The sequence below is a fragment of the Hemiscyllium ocellatum genome, chromosome 17 (genome assembly GCF_020745735.1).
Source record: "Hemiscyllium ocellatum isolate sHemOce1 chromosome 17, sHemOce1.pat.X.cur, whole genome shotgun sequence".
NCBI lineage: Eukaryota > Metazoa > Chordata > Chondrichthyes > Orectolobiformes > Hemiscylliidae > Hemiscyllium > Hemiscyllium ocellatum.
The window spans coordinates 52,405,645-52,424,504 of NC_083417.1; the positions used below are offsets into that span (position 1 = coordinate 52,405,645).

General features: G+C 39.4%; 1 protein-coding gene across 3 annotated transcripts in view; it reads left to right on the plus strand.

Moving 5' to 3' along the window:
• vrk3 (VRK serine/threonine kinase 3) overlaps positions 1-18,860 on the plus strand; it is a 43,430-nt gene that overhangs the window by 12,642 nt on the left and 11,928 nt on the right. For 2 of the 3 annotated variants that reach the window (XM_060838164.1, XM_060838165.1), the window contains exons 5-10: positions 2,449-2,498; positions 2,594-2,660; positions 4,592-4,676; positions 7,769-7,871; positions 7,955-8,047; positions 18,602-18,734. In XM_060838164.1, coding sequence (XP_060694147.1) covers positions 2,449-2,498; positions 2,594-2,660; positions 4,592-4,676; positions 7,769-7,871; positions 7,955-8,047; positions 18,602-18,734 — 531 coding nt within the window. Of the gene's footprint in view, positions 1-2,448; positions 2,499-2,593; positions 2,661-4,591; positions 4,677-7,768; positions 7,872-7,954; positions 8,048-13,897; positions 15,002-18,601; positions 18,735-18,860 lie in introns of those variants that run through there. The other variant, XM_060838166.1, reaches the window with a different exon arrangement.

Sequence of the window (18,860 nt, forward strand, 5' to 3'; positions counted from 1 at the left end):
CTACAGCTTGCCTAAGCCCATGCCTACTTTTGTAATCACTGTATTTCTGTGGCTAGTCCGATTAGATTTCACCTAATTGGTCGCTGTCAGGTGATTTGTTTCATCCCCACCAATCATGGTAATGCTATTCAATATCAAGGGTAGGTAGTTAGATGTCTTCTTGGTGAAGGATTTTGCCTGCCATATGCGGTGTAAATTTTACTTAGTGGCAAATCAGCCCATGTATGGATGTTTGTCCAGGTCTTGCTACAGAAATGGAATGCTTCATTAACTGAGGAGTTGCAAATGGAACTGCACAGTTTGCAGTTGTTAGTGAACAATTCCTCTTTTGACTTTATGATGAAACATCATCAAAGAAACTGAAGAAGATTGGATCTAGGACACTGAGGACCTGTTGCAGCATTGTCTTGGCGATGAGATTGTAGTGCCTCCAACAATCAGTTATTTTTCTTTACAGTGGCTAGATTGATATTTAACATTAATGTTTTCCTTTGTTTCAAATGGATTCAATTTTGCTATGGCTCCTTGATGCAACATTCATTTACATACTATGATTTTGCAGGCAGTCATTTTTCCTTTGAAATTCAGCTCTTTTGCCACATTTGAGGAAAGACTGTATTAAGATGTGGTGACAAGGAGTTCCAAACTGAGTGTCAACCAATAAATTACTGATGTGTAAGAACTGCGTTAAAACATTTTTGATAACACCTCTCTGTATCTTTTGAGAGTAGGCTGATTGAATAGTAATTGCCAAAATTAGATTTTGCCATGCTTTTTGTGGTCAAGCTGTATCTTCTGCTTTGTCGATATATATCAGTCAGGTAGCTGTACTAGAACTGCTTGACTCAAACCTAATGGATTGTTTTAAGCCTCTGCCAGTGTCTCCCTCTAGTCATCAATTCCATACCTATCCCTGATATTTGTGAAGCTGGATTAGACTGTTTCAGTCCAGGTGCCCTGTTAAACCTGCATTGAGCTTCAGTGCCACATTCTCCAAAAATGTTTGTTTGTTTTCTCAGAGCATCATCTACCTATGCCCCTGTCTCAAACCAATTGGTGCCTTCAGCCATATTTTATTTTTACTTTCAGCCTCAACTTCCGCATGAGCTCTTCATTTGGAATGAGGGTGTGGCTCAAGGGCGTTGAGAGATAAATGGAAGGGGGTTTGGGGTTGGGGGGGAAGGTAGCTGAAAATGTGATAAGTAGATGAAGGTGATAGATTTGAGAGGAGGGTGGAGTGGATAGGTGGAAGGAAGATGGACAGGTCAAGGGGGCAGTGCCGAGTTGGAAGGTTGGATCTGGGATAAGATGGGGGGGGAGAGGATTTGTGGAAACTGATGAAATCCACATTGATCCCATGTGGTTGGAGAGTCCCAAGCTGGAAGATGAGGCATTTTTTTTCCTCCAGGAATCGGGTGGCTAGAGTTTGGCGGTGGAGACAGCCCAGGACTTGCATATCCTTGGCGGGGTAGGAGGGGAAATTGAAGTGTTTGGACAAATGGGGTTATTTGGTGCGTGTGTCCCAGAGATGTTCTCTGAAACGTTTTCACAATGACTCAATGTAGAGGAGGCAACATAGAGAGCAACAGACACAGTAGACGAGGTGTGTGGAAGTACAGGTAAATCTCTGTCAGTTGTGAAAGGATCCTTTGGGGCCTTGGACAGAGATGAGGGGAGAGGTGTGGGCGCTGGTTTTGCACTACTTGTGGTGACTGGGGCAAGGTGCTGGAAGTGGAGGGTGGGTTGATGGGGGTGCATGGACCTAACAAGGGAGTCGCAGAGGGAAAAGTCTCTCTGGGAATACAGATAGGGGTGGGGAGGGAAATATATCCCTAGTGATGGAGTCAGTAAGTAGCAGAAATGAAGGAGGATGATGTAATGTATCCAGAGGTTGGTCAGGTGGAAGGTGAGGACCAATGGGGCTTTGTCCTTGTTGCAATTGGCTTGGTGACAAATTCTGGTTAATAACTTTCCTGAAAGGTGCCTTTCGAATTTAGATTAGATTAGATTACTTAGTGTGGAAACGGGCCCTTCGGCTCAACAAGTCCACAGCGACCCTCCGAAGCGCAACTCGCCCAGACCCAGTCCCCTATATTTACCCCTGCCCCTAACACTACAGGGAATTTAACATGGCCAATTCACCTAACCTGCATATTTTTGGACTGTGGGAGGAAACCGGAACACCCGGAGGAAACCCACGCAGACACGGGGAGAATGTGCAAACTTCACACAGACAGTGAACCCGGGTCTCTGGCGCTGTGAGGCAGCAGTGCTAACCACTGTGCTGCCCTGATGCCACCATGCTGCCCTGTTCTATGATGCTAAGGGCCCTCTATAAATGCTAGTTGTTGGAATTTACAATTCTCCTGGTTGGGTTAAGGACAAAATTGTTGCTGATAAAATAATAATTATTATTTTGATTATTCACAAAATGTCTTACCTTTGCAGCACAACAAGGGGCTGGTCATTCACAACCATGCAAATATGTTGTTAAAGTGGTAAGTTGTAATCTGCTTGAGTTTTTAGACTTAACATCTATAATATGATTTGTATTAATATGATAATGGTACCATGTATCTAAATATATTTTCAGGATGCAAAGGATGGCAGAATTTTTAACGAACAAAACTTTCTCCAACGTGCTGCAAAGCAAAGTAAAGGTAAATGGCACTTGTGCGGCTGTCATTTTAAAAAAGAATGTTTTTACAGGGTACATGGTCAACAAATGAATTACATAAAAATCAAAAAGAATGAAATGGAAAAATCTTGGTATTAACTACATCTAACTTATTCCACCATAGACTGTACTCTGTCTGTTAACCTCCTAAATATTCCCGAATTACCCCTAATGAGAATTGATTAGAATGCTAGGATATTTATCCATGTCTCATTTCCATAATACAACCATGATCGTTTGCTTGGCTTCACTAACTCTGTCATTTTGATTGTGTGTAGGGTTTTGAGCTACCATAGAATATAGCTATAATGATGAAAAGTGTATAATATGATATTTGGTGTTTAGGATTTTAAAGTAGGCAGATGGATGTGTGTCAGCTCGGTGAAGATTTTTTAAAAATCTGGTCAGAAGGTCATTTGGAACAGTGATCTAAGTGCATCGATCTAAGAAAGCATGTGTACATTCGAGAGAATGGAAGAACCCACGTTGATAGTGGGTGGGATGTTTATGCAACTGAATTTACGCCAGATCAGAAACTCACCAGTTTAGTCTTGACCTTCAGAACGGTAGGTTTGTGATCTCTGTTCAAAAGAAACGTATGTTTCTCTTAGCAGAATCATCAAAATTTTAGTTTGCGGGAACCCATTGTCCAAGCCAAGTATTATTAGTCGTGGAGTTTCCAAGCCAGGAGAGTTTGTGCAGAAGTCTTCAAGAATTGAGAGTTTGGATCATTATGATTATGAAATCTTCATGTCAGTGGACTGAGAAAGGAATCATGAATTGCTTCCTCTGTTCAAGGAAAATCAATTAGGAGGAATCACTTAAGTACAAATTAAGCTCTGGAATTGAGTATTCATAAAAAGAGTGGAGAACAAATTAAAACCTTGTTTTTCTGTTTATGTTAAGATCTTTCTAAATGTGTGTGTGTGTGTGTGTGTGTGTGTGTGTGTGTGTGGTTATCTTTTCCACTTGTGTGGTAAACTTGTGTCCGAGTGGTAGCATTTGCAGGTTCATGTGAATATGTTTCAAACTAACAATTGCAATAACCAAGTGTTTCTTTGTGGAATCTGACCTGTCCAGCATTGCCATCAGCTGGGGTCGTCATGCTGTCTTTCAACCTTAAATTTCCAATCTCTTTCATACAAAAGCCAAGTTTAATTTACAGTCAGTACCCAGCAAAGTATTATTTCATGTAGTCTTTGTTTGTTAAATATAAGCACAAGAACTGCTAGAGTTGTAATGTTTTACGGCTGAACAGAAACATGCAGAATAAGCGATTTGTTTTATTTCAATTATGAGATGTATTCCTACATGAAATTTCCTCTTTGAATTGCTATAGATAATGTCAAACAGAACTGTTTCACCACTAAGTATCCTATTTAGTAATAGCACTGTTAAACAGATATGTTGGTCCATAAGTTGCTGAAACTTCACAATTAGCACAGAATTTTAGTTTTTCATCAAGTAGGTTGAACATGACGATTATGAGCAAGAGTAGACCATATGGCTTCTTGCACCTGCTTCGCCATTCAGGACAGCATGTCTGAATATCTTCACTTCTTGATCAAGAAAGCTTGTGTGGGGATTTTTCACACAATGGAAGTTATCTGACCATAGCATACAATTTCACACAATTGTGCAATTTAATTGTTGATTTTTAAAAAAAATTATGCTAAATGTTTTGCTTTGAAAATATTGTGAAACTTAGATTAACTACTCAAAATGCATAGTCATCTTTAGAACAGCAGTTCAAGTAACTTACAGATTTTAAAAAGAATCAAGTAATTTATTGTTAATTTTTTTGTTAATTATATTGTAAATGTGCTTGATAGATACCTCCCTTTGAAAAAAGTGGTATTTTGTTTTGCCAATAAATTCAATTTGAATTAGTGATGAGTTTATTTTTTTAAATAGTGGACAAATGGCTGAAGTCTCATATGATGAAATTTCTGGGAATACCGACATGTGTTGGCTTTGGATTCCATGAAAATATTTACAGGTTAGTGCATGAGTGTGTGGTTCAGAAAAAAAAAGGTATTTCTTTAACTGGATACAAAATTATCTTGAAAGTAGGAGAGAGAGGGTGGCAGTGGAAGGTTGTTTTCAGATTGGAGGTTTGTGACAAGCCATTTGCTGCAAGGAGTGGTGCTTGGTCTACTGCTTTTTGGCATTTTATATAAATAATTTTGAATGTGAATATAGAAGGAATGGTTAGTAAGTTTGCAGTTAACACCAAAATTGGTGGTGTAGTGGACAGCAAAGAAGGCTATTATGAGTGGCAGATGATGATGCATTTTAAGGCAAATCAGGGGAGGACTTACACACTTAATGGAAGAGTCCTGAGGAATGTTGCCAAACAGACCTTGGGGTGCAGGTTCATATTTCCTGGAAGGTGGAGTTACAGGTAAATGGTATGAAGATGTTTGGTCAACTTGCCTTTATTGGTCAGTGCATTCAGTGTAGGAGTTGGGATATTATGTTGTGGTGTTGGTTAGAGCACTTTTGGAATACTGCATTCAATTCTGGTCACTAGAGGTTGTTAAACTTGAAAGGGTTCAGAAAAAATATTTATAAGGATGTTGCTGAGGTTGAAGGTTTGAACGATAGGGAGCAGCTGAATAGACTGTGGCTATTTTCTCTGGAACAACGGTTTATATAATCATGACAATCATAGGGTGAATAGCCAAGGTCTTTTTCTCAGGGTAGGAATGCATTGGTTTAATGTGAGAGGGGGAAAGTTTTAGTGGGGGCCTATGGAGCAACGTTTTCACACAGATGCGTGTCTGAAATGAGCTGCCAGAGGAGGTGATAGAGGCTGGTACAATTACACCTTTTAATCGTCATCTGGAAGCATGCAGGTTTGGGAGAGGTTGAGAGGGATATGGGTCAAATGCTGGCAAATGGGACTTCATTAATTTAGAATATCTGGGCATGGACGAATTGGAACGAAGGGTCTGTTTCTATGCTGTAAAATTCTGTGATGGTCCTGAAGGGCCAGAGAATATTTTTCTTCCCGCTTAAACTCTTTATAGCTACTAGACTTTATTTATAATCCCATTAATCTCTTCTGTGCCTGACAACCTTTTTAACAAATAATGATTTTGTCAGACTATTGGTTTAGAGGAATTATGCTCCACTTAATTTGAGAGAGCTGAATCAATATTAGAGACATCAATTTGTGAAAATTTCATTATTTACACAATGTGTTAGTTTAGCTGCTTCAGTGTTCAGGTTAATAATCTTGTGATGCCTTCTATTCTCCATATTCAACAAGAATTAAGTCAATATCAATGCAGTTGGAGTACCTCCAGTATTTTGCAATTGTTAGATTGCTGGTGCATAAAAACAGCTAAGTTTGGTAACTGAATTAAATGTGCAAACAGGTTTTTAACCATGTTACAGCAAAATAAATCCATATAGGAGTTAAAATCCTATTGAGCAATCACAGCCATTCAAGAGCAAGAATGAAGGTCCAAGTTCTTGGAATTCAGGTTGGATTAGGTAAAGAGCAGAGCAAAAACGCAAAACTCCGTCATATGGCCAGTAGATTTAGAAGGGAACCGCATAAAGAGATTGGACTTGGAGCTTGTAGCTGAAGTGAACAGGAGTTTGGTTCAATAGCCATCTGTATATTGTTACAAATGGGCCACTATTATCGTAGATTCTGATCCTAATCTGACATAAACAGATTTAAGAAGTTCATAGAAGTTCAGATTCAGTGTAGTGTGAAACTAAATTTTACAACAAATTTAAGTTTGCCATCTTTGGCACTTATGGGAACATCTTTCAAAAATGATTAAATGGGAGCCCTCTTCCTGTGCTCTTTCATTTAAATATTGGCAAATCTTACCTTTTCCCTTTTCAGCTTTTGCAAAGACTATTCCATCTGTAATATATTCCTCAATTTCCCAACATCATCTCCTTCAAACAACACCTGTCTTTTTACCCACCCCCTCTTCTTCACCCTCCAAGATCTGAAACAGTCCTTCTGTACGAAACAGTGACTTGCTTGTAATTAATTTAATACAGTATTTATTATTCACTGTTGACAAAGCAGTCTCCTTTATTTTTGGGAAATGAAACAGCCCAGATGATTAGTCAGCTGAAAACCTCCAATTAGCCCACAAGATGATCCCAAGCTTCCAGTTGCCTGCCTTTTGAATTCTGTGCACCAGTCCCACTCAGTTCTTTCTGCCTTTGGCCTCCTTCATTGTCCTAAGGAATCTCAATATGTAAGTTGCTTCACCTCCTGTTTCTTGCCCCTGTGCAGTAGCAATTTCCTGGATTCAACATCTATTTTGCTTTTGTGGTCTCTCCACATTAGAAACTTTTCAGACCCAAGTGTTTCTTGTGTCAATGTGTTAGTTATGCAATTAAACACATTTTTGCTTGACAAACGTATTGCTGACACTGAGCAGCTACTTTGTCAAATTATGGAGGTTTCCTTAATTGACACGTGGATATTGTGAATCAGTGATACAGAAATTTACACTGTGTGGCTGAGATTGGTAGAGTTCTGTTTGAGTTAGTGAACTGTTCTTTTGTTGGCTGAGTAATGCTGAAGTTGAGATTTAATCAACCCTAGTGTCAATGTCACTTAAGCTGACAAAGTTAAAGATGGTGTCAGCTGTAGTGACTTGCATTTGCTCTTGTTTGTTACTGTTGAGCCACTGAAACTTTTAGATTATAGGTGTTTTGGCATTGAGATCTCCAAATTGCCAGTTGGGCATTTTCCATTTCAGGGTTGGAGACTAAAATGATATTTTGCAGATATTGATCAATGACCAAAGGATGGATGCTTTGGATACTGGAATCTTCTGGTGTCTGTATTGACTTTGACTTTGTATCTGCACTGTGGAGAACAGGAGCCATATACCCATTCTTAAAAGTTTTGTGAATGTCAGATGAGCACCCTTCAACCTAGGTAGTGTTACATGGAAGTAGGATGGTCATTTGCATCCTTTCAGGATGTTACACCAATTTAATAGATCTTATTTGTCTCCATTAGCTTCTGTTTTGTTATACATACGAATACTGTATTGGGCTTATCACTTGGATGTCATTTTAACTGTCAGATGTTTTGTTTTGTAGGTTTCTTGTATTCCCAAATTTGGGTAACAGTCTACATTCAATTCTTGATAAAACTAAGAAACCCTTGTCTGATAAAGCAATACTTCAACTATCTTACCGAATGGTGAGTGTTAGTGAAAATACATATTTCTAGTTTGGGTTCAGTCTTAGACATTAGTTAACATGTTGATTTCTTATCTTCACCAGATTGATGTGCTTGAGTATATTCATACAAATGAATATGTACATGCTGATATCAAGCCAGAAAATATTTATGTGAATCCAAATGATCTAGAACAGGTAAAAAAATATTTTCTCCATCTTGAATAATTTAACCATTGCAGTGGCTTATTGTGGTGCTCTTTTGCTTGAAAGCAATACAATAAGAAACACTTTTGAAGGAATCTGATTGTTTTGAATGTTGGAAAAGGACCTAAGAGTTTGAATCAATTGTAACTTTATTGAACAGTAACAAATACTGGTCCATGCACAAACTAAGTTATGGCTGCCAACCAGACACAAAGAAGAGCTGGAAGCAAAAGACAATCTGCATACAAATACAGAAGTGTTTGCATGTACTGTTTAAATGGGCCTAAAATGGTCTAAAGTAGACAGGCAGGAGGTTAGAAGAAGAGCAAACCAGGCAGCATCCGGAGGTGCAGAAGTTGACGTCTCAGGTGTAACCCTTCTTCAGGACTGGAGGTCAGTGTGGGGAGCTGCCGATTAAAGGCGGTAGTGGGAGCAGGGTGGTGAAATGGGGATAGGTGAAGACAAGTAGAGGATACGACCTGGTTGGTCAGTGGGAGAAATGAATCCGGTTGGTGGCAAGGAGCAGTGGAAGGGAGGGGGAGGAGCTGGGGATGGAGAAGGAGGTTATTTGAAATTGGAGAACCCAGTGTTGAGACCTTCAGGCTGTAGGGTGCTCAGGTAAGAGATATGGTGTTATTCCTCCAGTAAGAGCTGTGGTTTATTTTGGCAGTGGTGGAGGCCAAGGATGGTCATGTCGGAAAGGGAGTGGTTGGGGGAATTGAAATGGGTGGTCAGTGGGAGGTCCTGTGGACCCACTGCGATGTTCAGTGAGCCATTCCCTGTTTACATTCAGTTTCCTCGATGTAAAGAAGACCACATCAGGAGCACCTGATGCAGTAAACAAAGGTGGAAGAGAAGCAGGTGAACCTCTGTCTCACCTGGAAGGACTGTTTGGAGCCTGGGATGGAGCTGATGGGATTGGTGTACTGGCAGGTTTTGTATCTTTTTGGTTTCAGGGGAAGGTATCTGGGGGTTTGGTGGCGAGGGTGGCGTGAACCAAGGACTGTCAGAGGGAATGGTCCTTGTGGAAGGCAGAGAGGGGTTAGGTGGCTTAATGACTGCATGCCCTCAATATCTTCAGCAACTTCCGGTTCCCAGGCCCACTGCGCTTTCTCTTCAGTATGGATGTGCAGTCCTTGTACACGTCCATACCCTACAATGCCGATCTCCAGCATCTTCCTCTTCAGTAGACCCATTCAGCTGCCATCCAGACAGCCTCTGGCACACCACCTCCATTCCCTGTTCCACTATTCTAAACCCCCCTCAAAACAATAAAGACAGTGACCCCTTTGTCCTCACCTCCCAGCCTCAAACACTTCCGTCAACTCAAATAGACCTCGCCACCAAGAACATCTTGCCCCTCCCCACCCCTCTCTGCCTTCTGCAAGGACCGTTCCTTCTGATGGTCTTTGGTTCATACCACCCCTGCCACCGAACACCCGGATACCTTTCCCCTTCACCCAGAAAAGATGCAAAACCTGATGGTACACCAATCCCCTCACCTCCAAACAATCCTTACCTAGAACATAGAACATTACAGCGCAGTACAGGCCCTTCGGCCCTCAATGTTGCGCCGACCTGTCATACCAATCTGAAGCCCATCTAACCTACACTATTCCATATGCTTGTCCAATGACGACTTAAATGTACTTAAAGTTAGCGAATCTACTACCATTGCAGGCAAAACATTCCTTACTACTCTGAGTAAAGAAACTACCTCTGACATCTGTCCTATATCTATCACCCCTGAATTTAAAGCTATGCCCTCTCATGCTTGCCATCACCATACTTGGAAAAAGGCTGTCCCTCTTCACCCTGTCTAACCCTCTGATTATCTTATATGTCTCTATTAAGTCATCTCTCAACCTTCTTCTCTCTAATGAAAACCGCCTCAAGTCCCTCAGCCTTTCCTTGTAAGACCTTTCCTCCATACCAGGCAACATCACAGTAAATCTCCTCTGCACCCTTTCCAAAGCTTCCACATCCTTCTTATAATGCAGTGACCAGAACTGTACACAATCCTCCAAGTGCAGCCTCACTAGAATTTTGTACAGCTGCAGCATAACCTCATGGTTCCGGAACTCGATCCCTCTCTGAATTAAAGCTAAAACACTGTATGCCGCCTTAACAATCCTGTCAACCTGGGTGGCAACTTTCAAGGATCTGTGTACATGAACACAGAGATCTCTCTGCTCATCTACACTACCAAGAATCTTACCATTAGCCCAGTGCTTTGGTTACTCTGACCAAAGTGAATCACCTTACACTTGTCCGCATTAAACTCCATTTGCCACCTCTCAGCCCAGCTCTGCAGCTTATCTATGTCTCTCTGTAACCTACAACATCCTTCGTCACTATCCACAACTCCACCTTGACCTCCTCCATTGCCAAAATAAACCACAGCTCCTATTGGAAGAAAAACACCATATCTTTCACCTGGGCACCCAACAGTTGGAGGTCTCGATGTTGAGTTCTCCAATTTTAAATATCCTCCAACCCCATCCCCGGACTCCCTTCCCAGCTCCTCCCCCTCCCTTCCACTGCTCCCTGCCATTGACCAATCAGGGCACCCTCTATCTGTCTTCACCTCTCCTCACTTCAGTACCCTGCCCCTGCCACTGCCACCTCCACCTCCTTTATCTGCAGCTCCCCCCACACCCACACCCTGAAGAAGGGTTACACCTGAAACGTTATCTTCTGCACCTCCTGATGCTGCCTGGTGTGCTATATTCTTCCACCCTCTTGCCTGTTTACCTTGGATTCCAGCATCTACAATTTTTTTGGTCTCTAAAATAGTCCAAAGCAAGGAAAGCTGTTAGAATAACTTGCATTTAAAGAACTGGGTGTTTTATCCAAACTGCGCAAAGCACAAACTGAATGTTATTGGTCAGTTGGTTGAAACTAAATTCTCGAGACCTACACCATTATGAAAGAATTTGTGGACTTGTCCCTTGCTGATAGTAACAATGCAAATGAAACCTGGAGAAAGCATCCTTTAGATAGGACTGATGGCATATCCTGTGTAGACAAAAAACAGCATGTACCTACACCATGCCATGGTTGCTTAATAGGAATACTTGCGGCTGTGTAAAGCATATAGTTATTGTATTACCTAGCAATTTACCTTTTTTGTTTGCAGAATCACTTGTCTGTTAATTCATGTTTAATTTGTGTTGCTACTGATTCTCCTTAAGGGAGAAGTGCAGTAAGTGAAATCTTGTAATTTTCATCTGGGTTATTCGGTAAATTTGGATACTTTGGTTCATAATTCCCCAACGGGAGTCATAACAGTTCAGATAACAAAGGACAGGTATTGCTGAGAACAAGCATGAGGATTGCTCATTAGGTTTTTAAGTATTGAATATTTATACAAAGTAGGACATCTCATTATGGATGTTTAAGCTGTGCTAAACTAACAGATCTCAATCTCTGCAGATTAACCACATGAATGCAAACATGATCTAATAGCCATTACAGAAATGTGGCTACAGGATGATACTGTTTGGGCCTTGCATATTAAGGGAGCTATGATATTCAAGAAAACTGGATAAGAGTGCATTTGTACAATATTTGGAGATTATTTTAGGAGATCAGAATGTCAAAATGGTCTGGATGGAGATGAAAAATAGTAGGGGTAAAAAGTCACTCAGGTGATTCTTTCAAGGTAGTTTCTTAGAACAACACATTCAGAACCAGCCAGCTCTACTATACTTGCATACTGAAACAGGATTAATTAATGAACTCAGTCATGGCACTGAGGACCAATGATCACAATGTAATTGAATTTTGTGTCTGGTTTGACCGAGAGAAAATGGGTTTAAGACTATATTTTAAATTTTAATGGTGAAAGAGAAAACCAGGGAATTACAAACCTAGTTGCTTCATATCGGCGATGGGGAAATTGTTGGAGTCTATAATCGAGGATGGGATTACTGAGCACCTTAAATTTTCATTTAATCATGGAAAGCCAGCATGGATTCAGGGTTAATAGGTCATGCCTGCAAACTTCTTTGAATTTTTTAAAGAGATGACTAAGATTGTGGACAGGGAAATGTGTATGAGTGTTGTTTATATGGACTTCCAGAGGGCATTTGATCCAGTCCTAGAAAAGAACTGTTAGCTAAGGTAGAAGACCATGGTATTGAGGGCAATTTACTAACCAGGTTGGGAATTGGTGGGCTCGCAGGTGACAAAGTAGGGATAATGATTAGGTAGGATGTGACCAGTAGAGTCCTACAAGGATCTGTTAGGGTCTCAATTATTTGCATTATTAATGACTTGGATAATGGCACAGGAAGTCATATAATCAAATTTGTTGATGACACAAGGTAAGGTGATGTTGCAGACAGTGTAGATGGTAGTCTATCAATGTCTCATTGTAATTTTATGTTAACTGAAAATGTAATATAAGCAAGTGTAATGTTGTCCATTTTGGACCAAAGAAAAGAGTAGACCAGGGTATTTTCTAGATGGTACAAAGTTAAATACAGTAGATATTCAATCAGACTTGGGGTTCGGGTGTGTAAATCTTTAAAATGTGACAAACCGTTACAGAGAATAATCCAGGAAAGCTACTAGAATGTTGGCTTTTATATCTAGAGGACTTGAGTATAAGAATGCAGAAGGTATGCTGCAGTTGTTCAAAACCCTGGTTAGATCCCATGGAGTACTGAGAGCAGATCTGGGCACCACATCTTAGGGATATATTGGCTTCAGAAGCAATACAGTGTAGGGTTACAACAATGATAAAATAAAAGAAGTGCGGATGTTGTAAATCAGAAGCCAAAACAGAATTTACTGGAAAAACTTCAGTAGGTCTGGCAGAAACTGTTCTGAGGAAGGGTCACCGGACCCAAAACGTTAACTTTGACTTCTCTTTGCAGATGCTGCCAGACTCGCTGAGTTTTTCCAGCAACTTCTGTTTTTGAAATAAAAATGATACTTGGATTTCATGAATTGAGCTAAGTAGAACAATTGTACAAATTAAGCCTGCTTTCTCTAGAATTTCAATGGTTAAGGGCTGATCTGATCAAAACTTTTGAGATATTAGAAAAACAAAGATAAATAAAGATAAACTATGTCCACTGGTTGGGGATTCTGGAACTAGGGAGCATAATCTGAAAATAAAGGCCGAAGACCATTTAGGAGAGATGTTAAAAAGCACTTCTACACCTAAGTGATTCATGTTTGGAACTCTTCCACAAACTGTAGTAGATGCAGGATCAGTTGTTAATTTTAAAGCTGAGAAAGATCAATCTAAGATATTAAAGGAAATGGGCCAAAAGTAGTTAGGCCCAGGGGAGAATCCATAATCTGAGATTCACTGAAGTTAAGGCAGATCACATACTCCTAGGGAAAGCATATGCTACATATATTCGATAATAGTCCATTGCATGCAGAAGTCGCTCCCTATTTTTGGCCAAAAACTCTGGAATTTTCCATCCACCTTGTGTAAAAACCGGCCCTCGTTCTTCGCAGATAACAGATTCAAGCTATTTTCCTGTAGAGAAATGTCACAATAAGGAAATGTTTTTTTTGTGCTATTATGTGGTTTGATGTACAATTCATACCAATTTGGTGCACAAGAGTCAGGTGATTACCAACTTCATGGAATGCAGTGATATACCTAATTGAGGTTTTGAAATTGCTTCATTTTGTGTAAAAGTGCCCTCCAGAAAATAACAAAAAACATACAGCAGCATTTAAACTTAGTTATTGAAGTTGCAGAGAAGACAAAAAACTGTGTAGTAGTAAGAGAATTTTGTTTTGGAGAAACTTGAGAGATTGGCAAAAGATATTGAACCAACTCAAGACAATGCTAAAACGAAAGTGTGCCTACAGGTAAACCTAGCAAGTGACCACAGTTGGAGGAAAAAGTTGCTGAGTGGGTACTTGAAAATCATCAAAGTAGGAAGTGTGTTAGTCATGAAGCCATTCAAATCCACACAAAATGAGTCGAAAAAAGATGGAATTTCAGATTTTAACGCTGGATCGTGCACAAGTTTCATGAGAAAGCATGACTTAGTATTTCAGCACAGAACTAAAATTGCACAAAAGTTGCCTGCTGAACTAGAAAAGATTTTCTAGTTTCACCAGTTTATAAACAGAAATCAGCAGAAGGAAAACTACAAGTTATCGTGCATTGGAAATATGGATGAAACGACAAGCCAGAGAATCAAACAGTGAAGCAAAAAGGAGAAAAAAAACAGTATTGGTGAGAACCATTGGCCATGAGAAAAGTAGATTTACTTTATTTCAGTCTTGTATGGCTGATGGCAGTAAGTTAAAACCAATGTCTGTTTTTGAGAGAAATTTTGTCAAAGAAAATGTCACCCATGTGCATCCACAAGGCTGGATGAATGTAGAAAATGGATGAAGGAATTTTGGAATTTATGACCTGGTGGACTATGCACAGAAAAGATTTTGCTCATATGGGGCCAGTTTAGATCACATCTAATGAATGTTGTTGATAACATCTGATCGCATAACGTTGAAGATAACATTCTCGGCGGAGTTACTAGTGTTTTGCAACCAATAGATATTGGTATCAATAAGCCATTTAAGGACATGATGAGAAAGAAGTGGAATAACTGGATGCATGATGGAGAAAAAAAACATACGCAAAAGGAGGCAGTTTGCGGATTCTATCACTACCACTGATCTTTACATTGTTGATTCATGGAAGGAAATTAAAGCTGACCATTTTCAAATCATTGAAGAAATGTGAAATTTGGAATGCATTGAACAGTACAGAGGCCAATCATCTATGGGATGATTATACATGAAGAAGAAGAGAATGCTGTGCTACCGTTAACTATGGACAACAAGGATGTAGAGGATCCTGATGATTATGAAGCTTTATTCGGTATTGTAGATGTTAAACAGTGATTTTGCACGATTTTAATGAACGTTTTTGTATTTGACATGTTTTAAGATGTAACATGTACTGGTAATTGTGATTTTAAAGCTGTATTATATTTTTCCTTCACTTTCTGTATGTATAAATAAAAGCTTACTACTGTTAACTTATTTTTGTTTCTATTGTCTTTATCTGTAATTACAGTAATTTGTTGTTGGGTTTTTATCTTTATTCGTTTAAAGATCAGCTGAGCTTCTGCCAATGATAGTGCGAATTTCAAAAGTAGTATCCATTTAATAGTCGACCCTATAAATTTACCCTTGAAAACTAGTCTTAAAAAAAATTCAACTATCACTCCTAGTATATATGGTAATTGTGCAAAATTGAACATAGATCAGATGATTGTCAGATTATAAAGAATGGTGCTGAGAATTAATCAAGGTGAAATCTGGAGAATGAAATTGGAGTATAAGAGGAGGCTAGCTGGAAATAGAAAGCAAGGATTTTTACAGGTATCTAAAAAGGAAAAAAAGTGAGAGTTGGTCCTATAGATATTGAGAATAGTGGGTTAATAATAGGTAATACAGAAATAGTGGATGAAATGAATAAATTTTTGCTTCTCTCTTTGCCACAGAAAATACAAAAATAATTCCAATAATAGTTCTAAATCAATAGGTGAAAGGAAGAACAGAGCTGAATATTTATAAAAACTCAAGGTAATTGGGAAGAATCAGTAGGATTTTGTGAAAGGGGAAACCTGATTAACCAAGTTATTGGAGTTCTTTTGAAGGAGTAATGTAGATAAAGGAGAGCATGTTCATGTCATGTACATGAATTTCAAGAAGGTGCCACAGAAAAGGTTATTGTGCAAAATAAGAGCTCATTCTATAAAAGGTAATGTACTAGCATGGATATAAGATTGACTGGTTGCAAAAAACTTTATGCGTAAGTGAATCTTTTTCTGTCAGAATGTGACAAGTTGAGTCCCACAGGAGTCTCTGCTTGGACTCAGTATTTAACATTTTATTTCAATTACCTTCAATTGTGATGGCATGACAGCTAAATTTCCTGATTCCCTAAAGAAAGATAAGAAAGTATATTGTGAGGTAATGCAGAGATGGATATTGGTAGGTTGAGTGAGTGGACAAAGATCTGATACAGCATAATATGAGAAAATATGAATTAATTAACCATGGCAGGAAGAATGAAAGAGCAAAGTATGGAGAATGTAGAAATCCAAGGAGCAGATGCATCTAGATATTCTATGCATGAGTCACAAAAGTTTAGTACGCAGGTTTAACAAGAAATCAAGACGATGAATAGAATGTTAGTCTTTCGTTATTTTTATATTCAATTCCTCATAATAATGTTCTGTTTAAGTTTGGCAGTACAGTGGTGAGACTGCATCTCTTGTACTGTGCACAGTTATAGATTCCTTATTTGCAGAAGGATGTAAATGTCATGGAATCATAGAGACATATAGCATGGAAACAGACCCTTCAGTTGTATCTGTCCATGCTGACCAGATATCTTAAATTAATCTAGTCCCATTTGCCAGCATTTGGCCCATATTGCCCTCAACCCTTTCCATTCAGATGCCTTTTTAAAAATTGTAATTTTATCTGCCTCCACCACTTCTTTAGCAACTCGTTTCATATATGCACTACCCTCCGCATGAAAAAGTTGCCCCTTTCGGTCCCTTTCAAATCTTTCCCCTCTCACCTTAAACCTTTGCCCTATAGCTTTGGACTCCCCTATCCTGAGGAGAAGACTTCGGCTGTTCACCCTACCTGTGCTCCTCATGATTTTATCATGATGCTGCAGCCTATTCAGCCTCCTCCTATAGCTGAAACTCTCCAACTCTGGCAACATCCTTTATAAATTTTTTCAGGACCCTTTCAAGTTTAACAACATCCTTCTGGTAGCTGGGAGACCAGAACTGAGCGCTGTATTCCAAAAGTGGCCTATCCAATATCCTCTACAACCACAACACTGCCTCCCAACATCGATACTCAATAAAGGTAAGCGTACAAAACTCTGCTTTCATTATCCTGTCTACCTGCAATTCCACTTTCAAGGAACTATGAACCTGCACTCTAAGGTCTCTTTGTTCGGCAACATGCCCCCAGAACCTTACCATTAAACGTATAAGTTCTGCCCTGATTGCCTTACCAAAATGCAGCACCTTGCATTTAACTAAATTAAACTCCACTTGCCATTCTTCAGCCCATCTGATTAAGATCCCATTGTACTCTAAGGTAACCTTCTTGGGTATCTACTATACCACCAATTTTGGTGTCATTGACAAATTTACTAACCACGGGTGCTGGCAGGTGGGACTAGATTGGGTTGGAATATCTGGTCAGCATGGATGGGTTGGACCGAAGGATCTGTTTCCATGCTGTAAATCTCTAGGACTCTATGTTTCACATCCAAATCATTGATATAAATGACAAAAAGCTGTGGATCCAGCACCGATCCTTGTGGCACAGCGCTGGCTACTGTTTCAACCTAAAAGTCATCCTTTTAGAACAGATATGGGGATAAATTATTTTTGGAGGCTGTGATTTTAAAACGCTATCCTAAGGTAATAGATGCAGTTTGATTCAGAACTGAGAGGAGACCAAGCAGTTTAGATATTCAAGCGGTCAGTGAGTTGATTTGTTCTCACTCCTGCAGCCACTCTTAGTCCTGCTCTCATTCCCACATGCTCACTCATGTGCTCTCTCTACTCAAACAATTTGAACAAAAAATTAGCTGCTAGTTCTAGTCAAGAATGAATTTAGGTTAGCTTCCAAATAGAGGATTGTCATTGTTAATAGCAACGTGATTTCATTGCCAAAAACAAAAATATAGAGAGAAGTTACCTCACACCACTCCTTTTGGGTTGCATTCTGTGCAGACTTTTGTGTCTTTTTGACTATAATTTACACCCACAATATTTCTTTTATGAAAAGATGTGCCTCATCTGTCTTATTCATCCTATGTGCGAATGAGTATGTATGTTTGGATTTAAAAGGAGTTGAAGTTTGCATATTAGCAATTAATCGCTTGCTTTTGCCACATGCTACAGGATATGTTTGCTTTTTAAAAAAAAGCATCCTTGTTCAATGAAACTTGGTGTAAGTTTATTTTCACTTAGTGGTCGGTCAGGCATTGAACAATTCACACTCTCTAGGATGGCTATATTTCACACTTATAATGATTTTGTGAAATCATGGCAATTGATTTCAGCAGACTACTCCCACCAGTTCACTTAACCAGCCTATAGTTTCCGTTACATCCCCATCTTCATGTTATCACACACTCGTGTGTTATTTGGTCTCTTCCTCCACATTATCAATATAGTTTGTAAATAGTTGAAGCCCTATTAATGAATCCTGCAACTTTCCACTTGTCGCAGCTTGCCAGTTTAAAAGTGTCTGACATATCTGTACACTTCCTGCTTTGCCTGTTAACCAACCTTCAAACAGCATTAATATCCCCAACTCCATGAGCCCTGAACTCATGACATTGAGATGTGGAAAACACTTCTCGGCTTCCTAAAATTGCTAGCACTGCTACCAGCACTCTGTCTTGTCAGTAATATGAGTTTTAATCTATGATAATATTTTGTCTGATAGATTTAAATGACACACAACTTCTGGATCTACTAAAGTAAAATAATCCTGAATTTTCCTTTTCAGGTATATTTGGTCGGTTACTACTTTGCATTCAGATATTGTCCTGATGGTAAGCACGTTGAATACAGAGAAGGAAGCAGAACCCCACATGAGGGCACTGTTGAATTGATCAGTGTAGATGTACACAAAGGAGCTGGTAAGACCTTGCATGTAGCGATCCATTTTTGTGTTGTATTCATTTCTATATTCCTGTTGTTCGAACAGCCCTTCAACTTTTACTACATTCCTACTTTTTCTAGCTGATCTTGAAGATTGCGTGAGC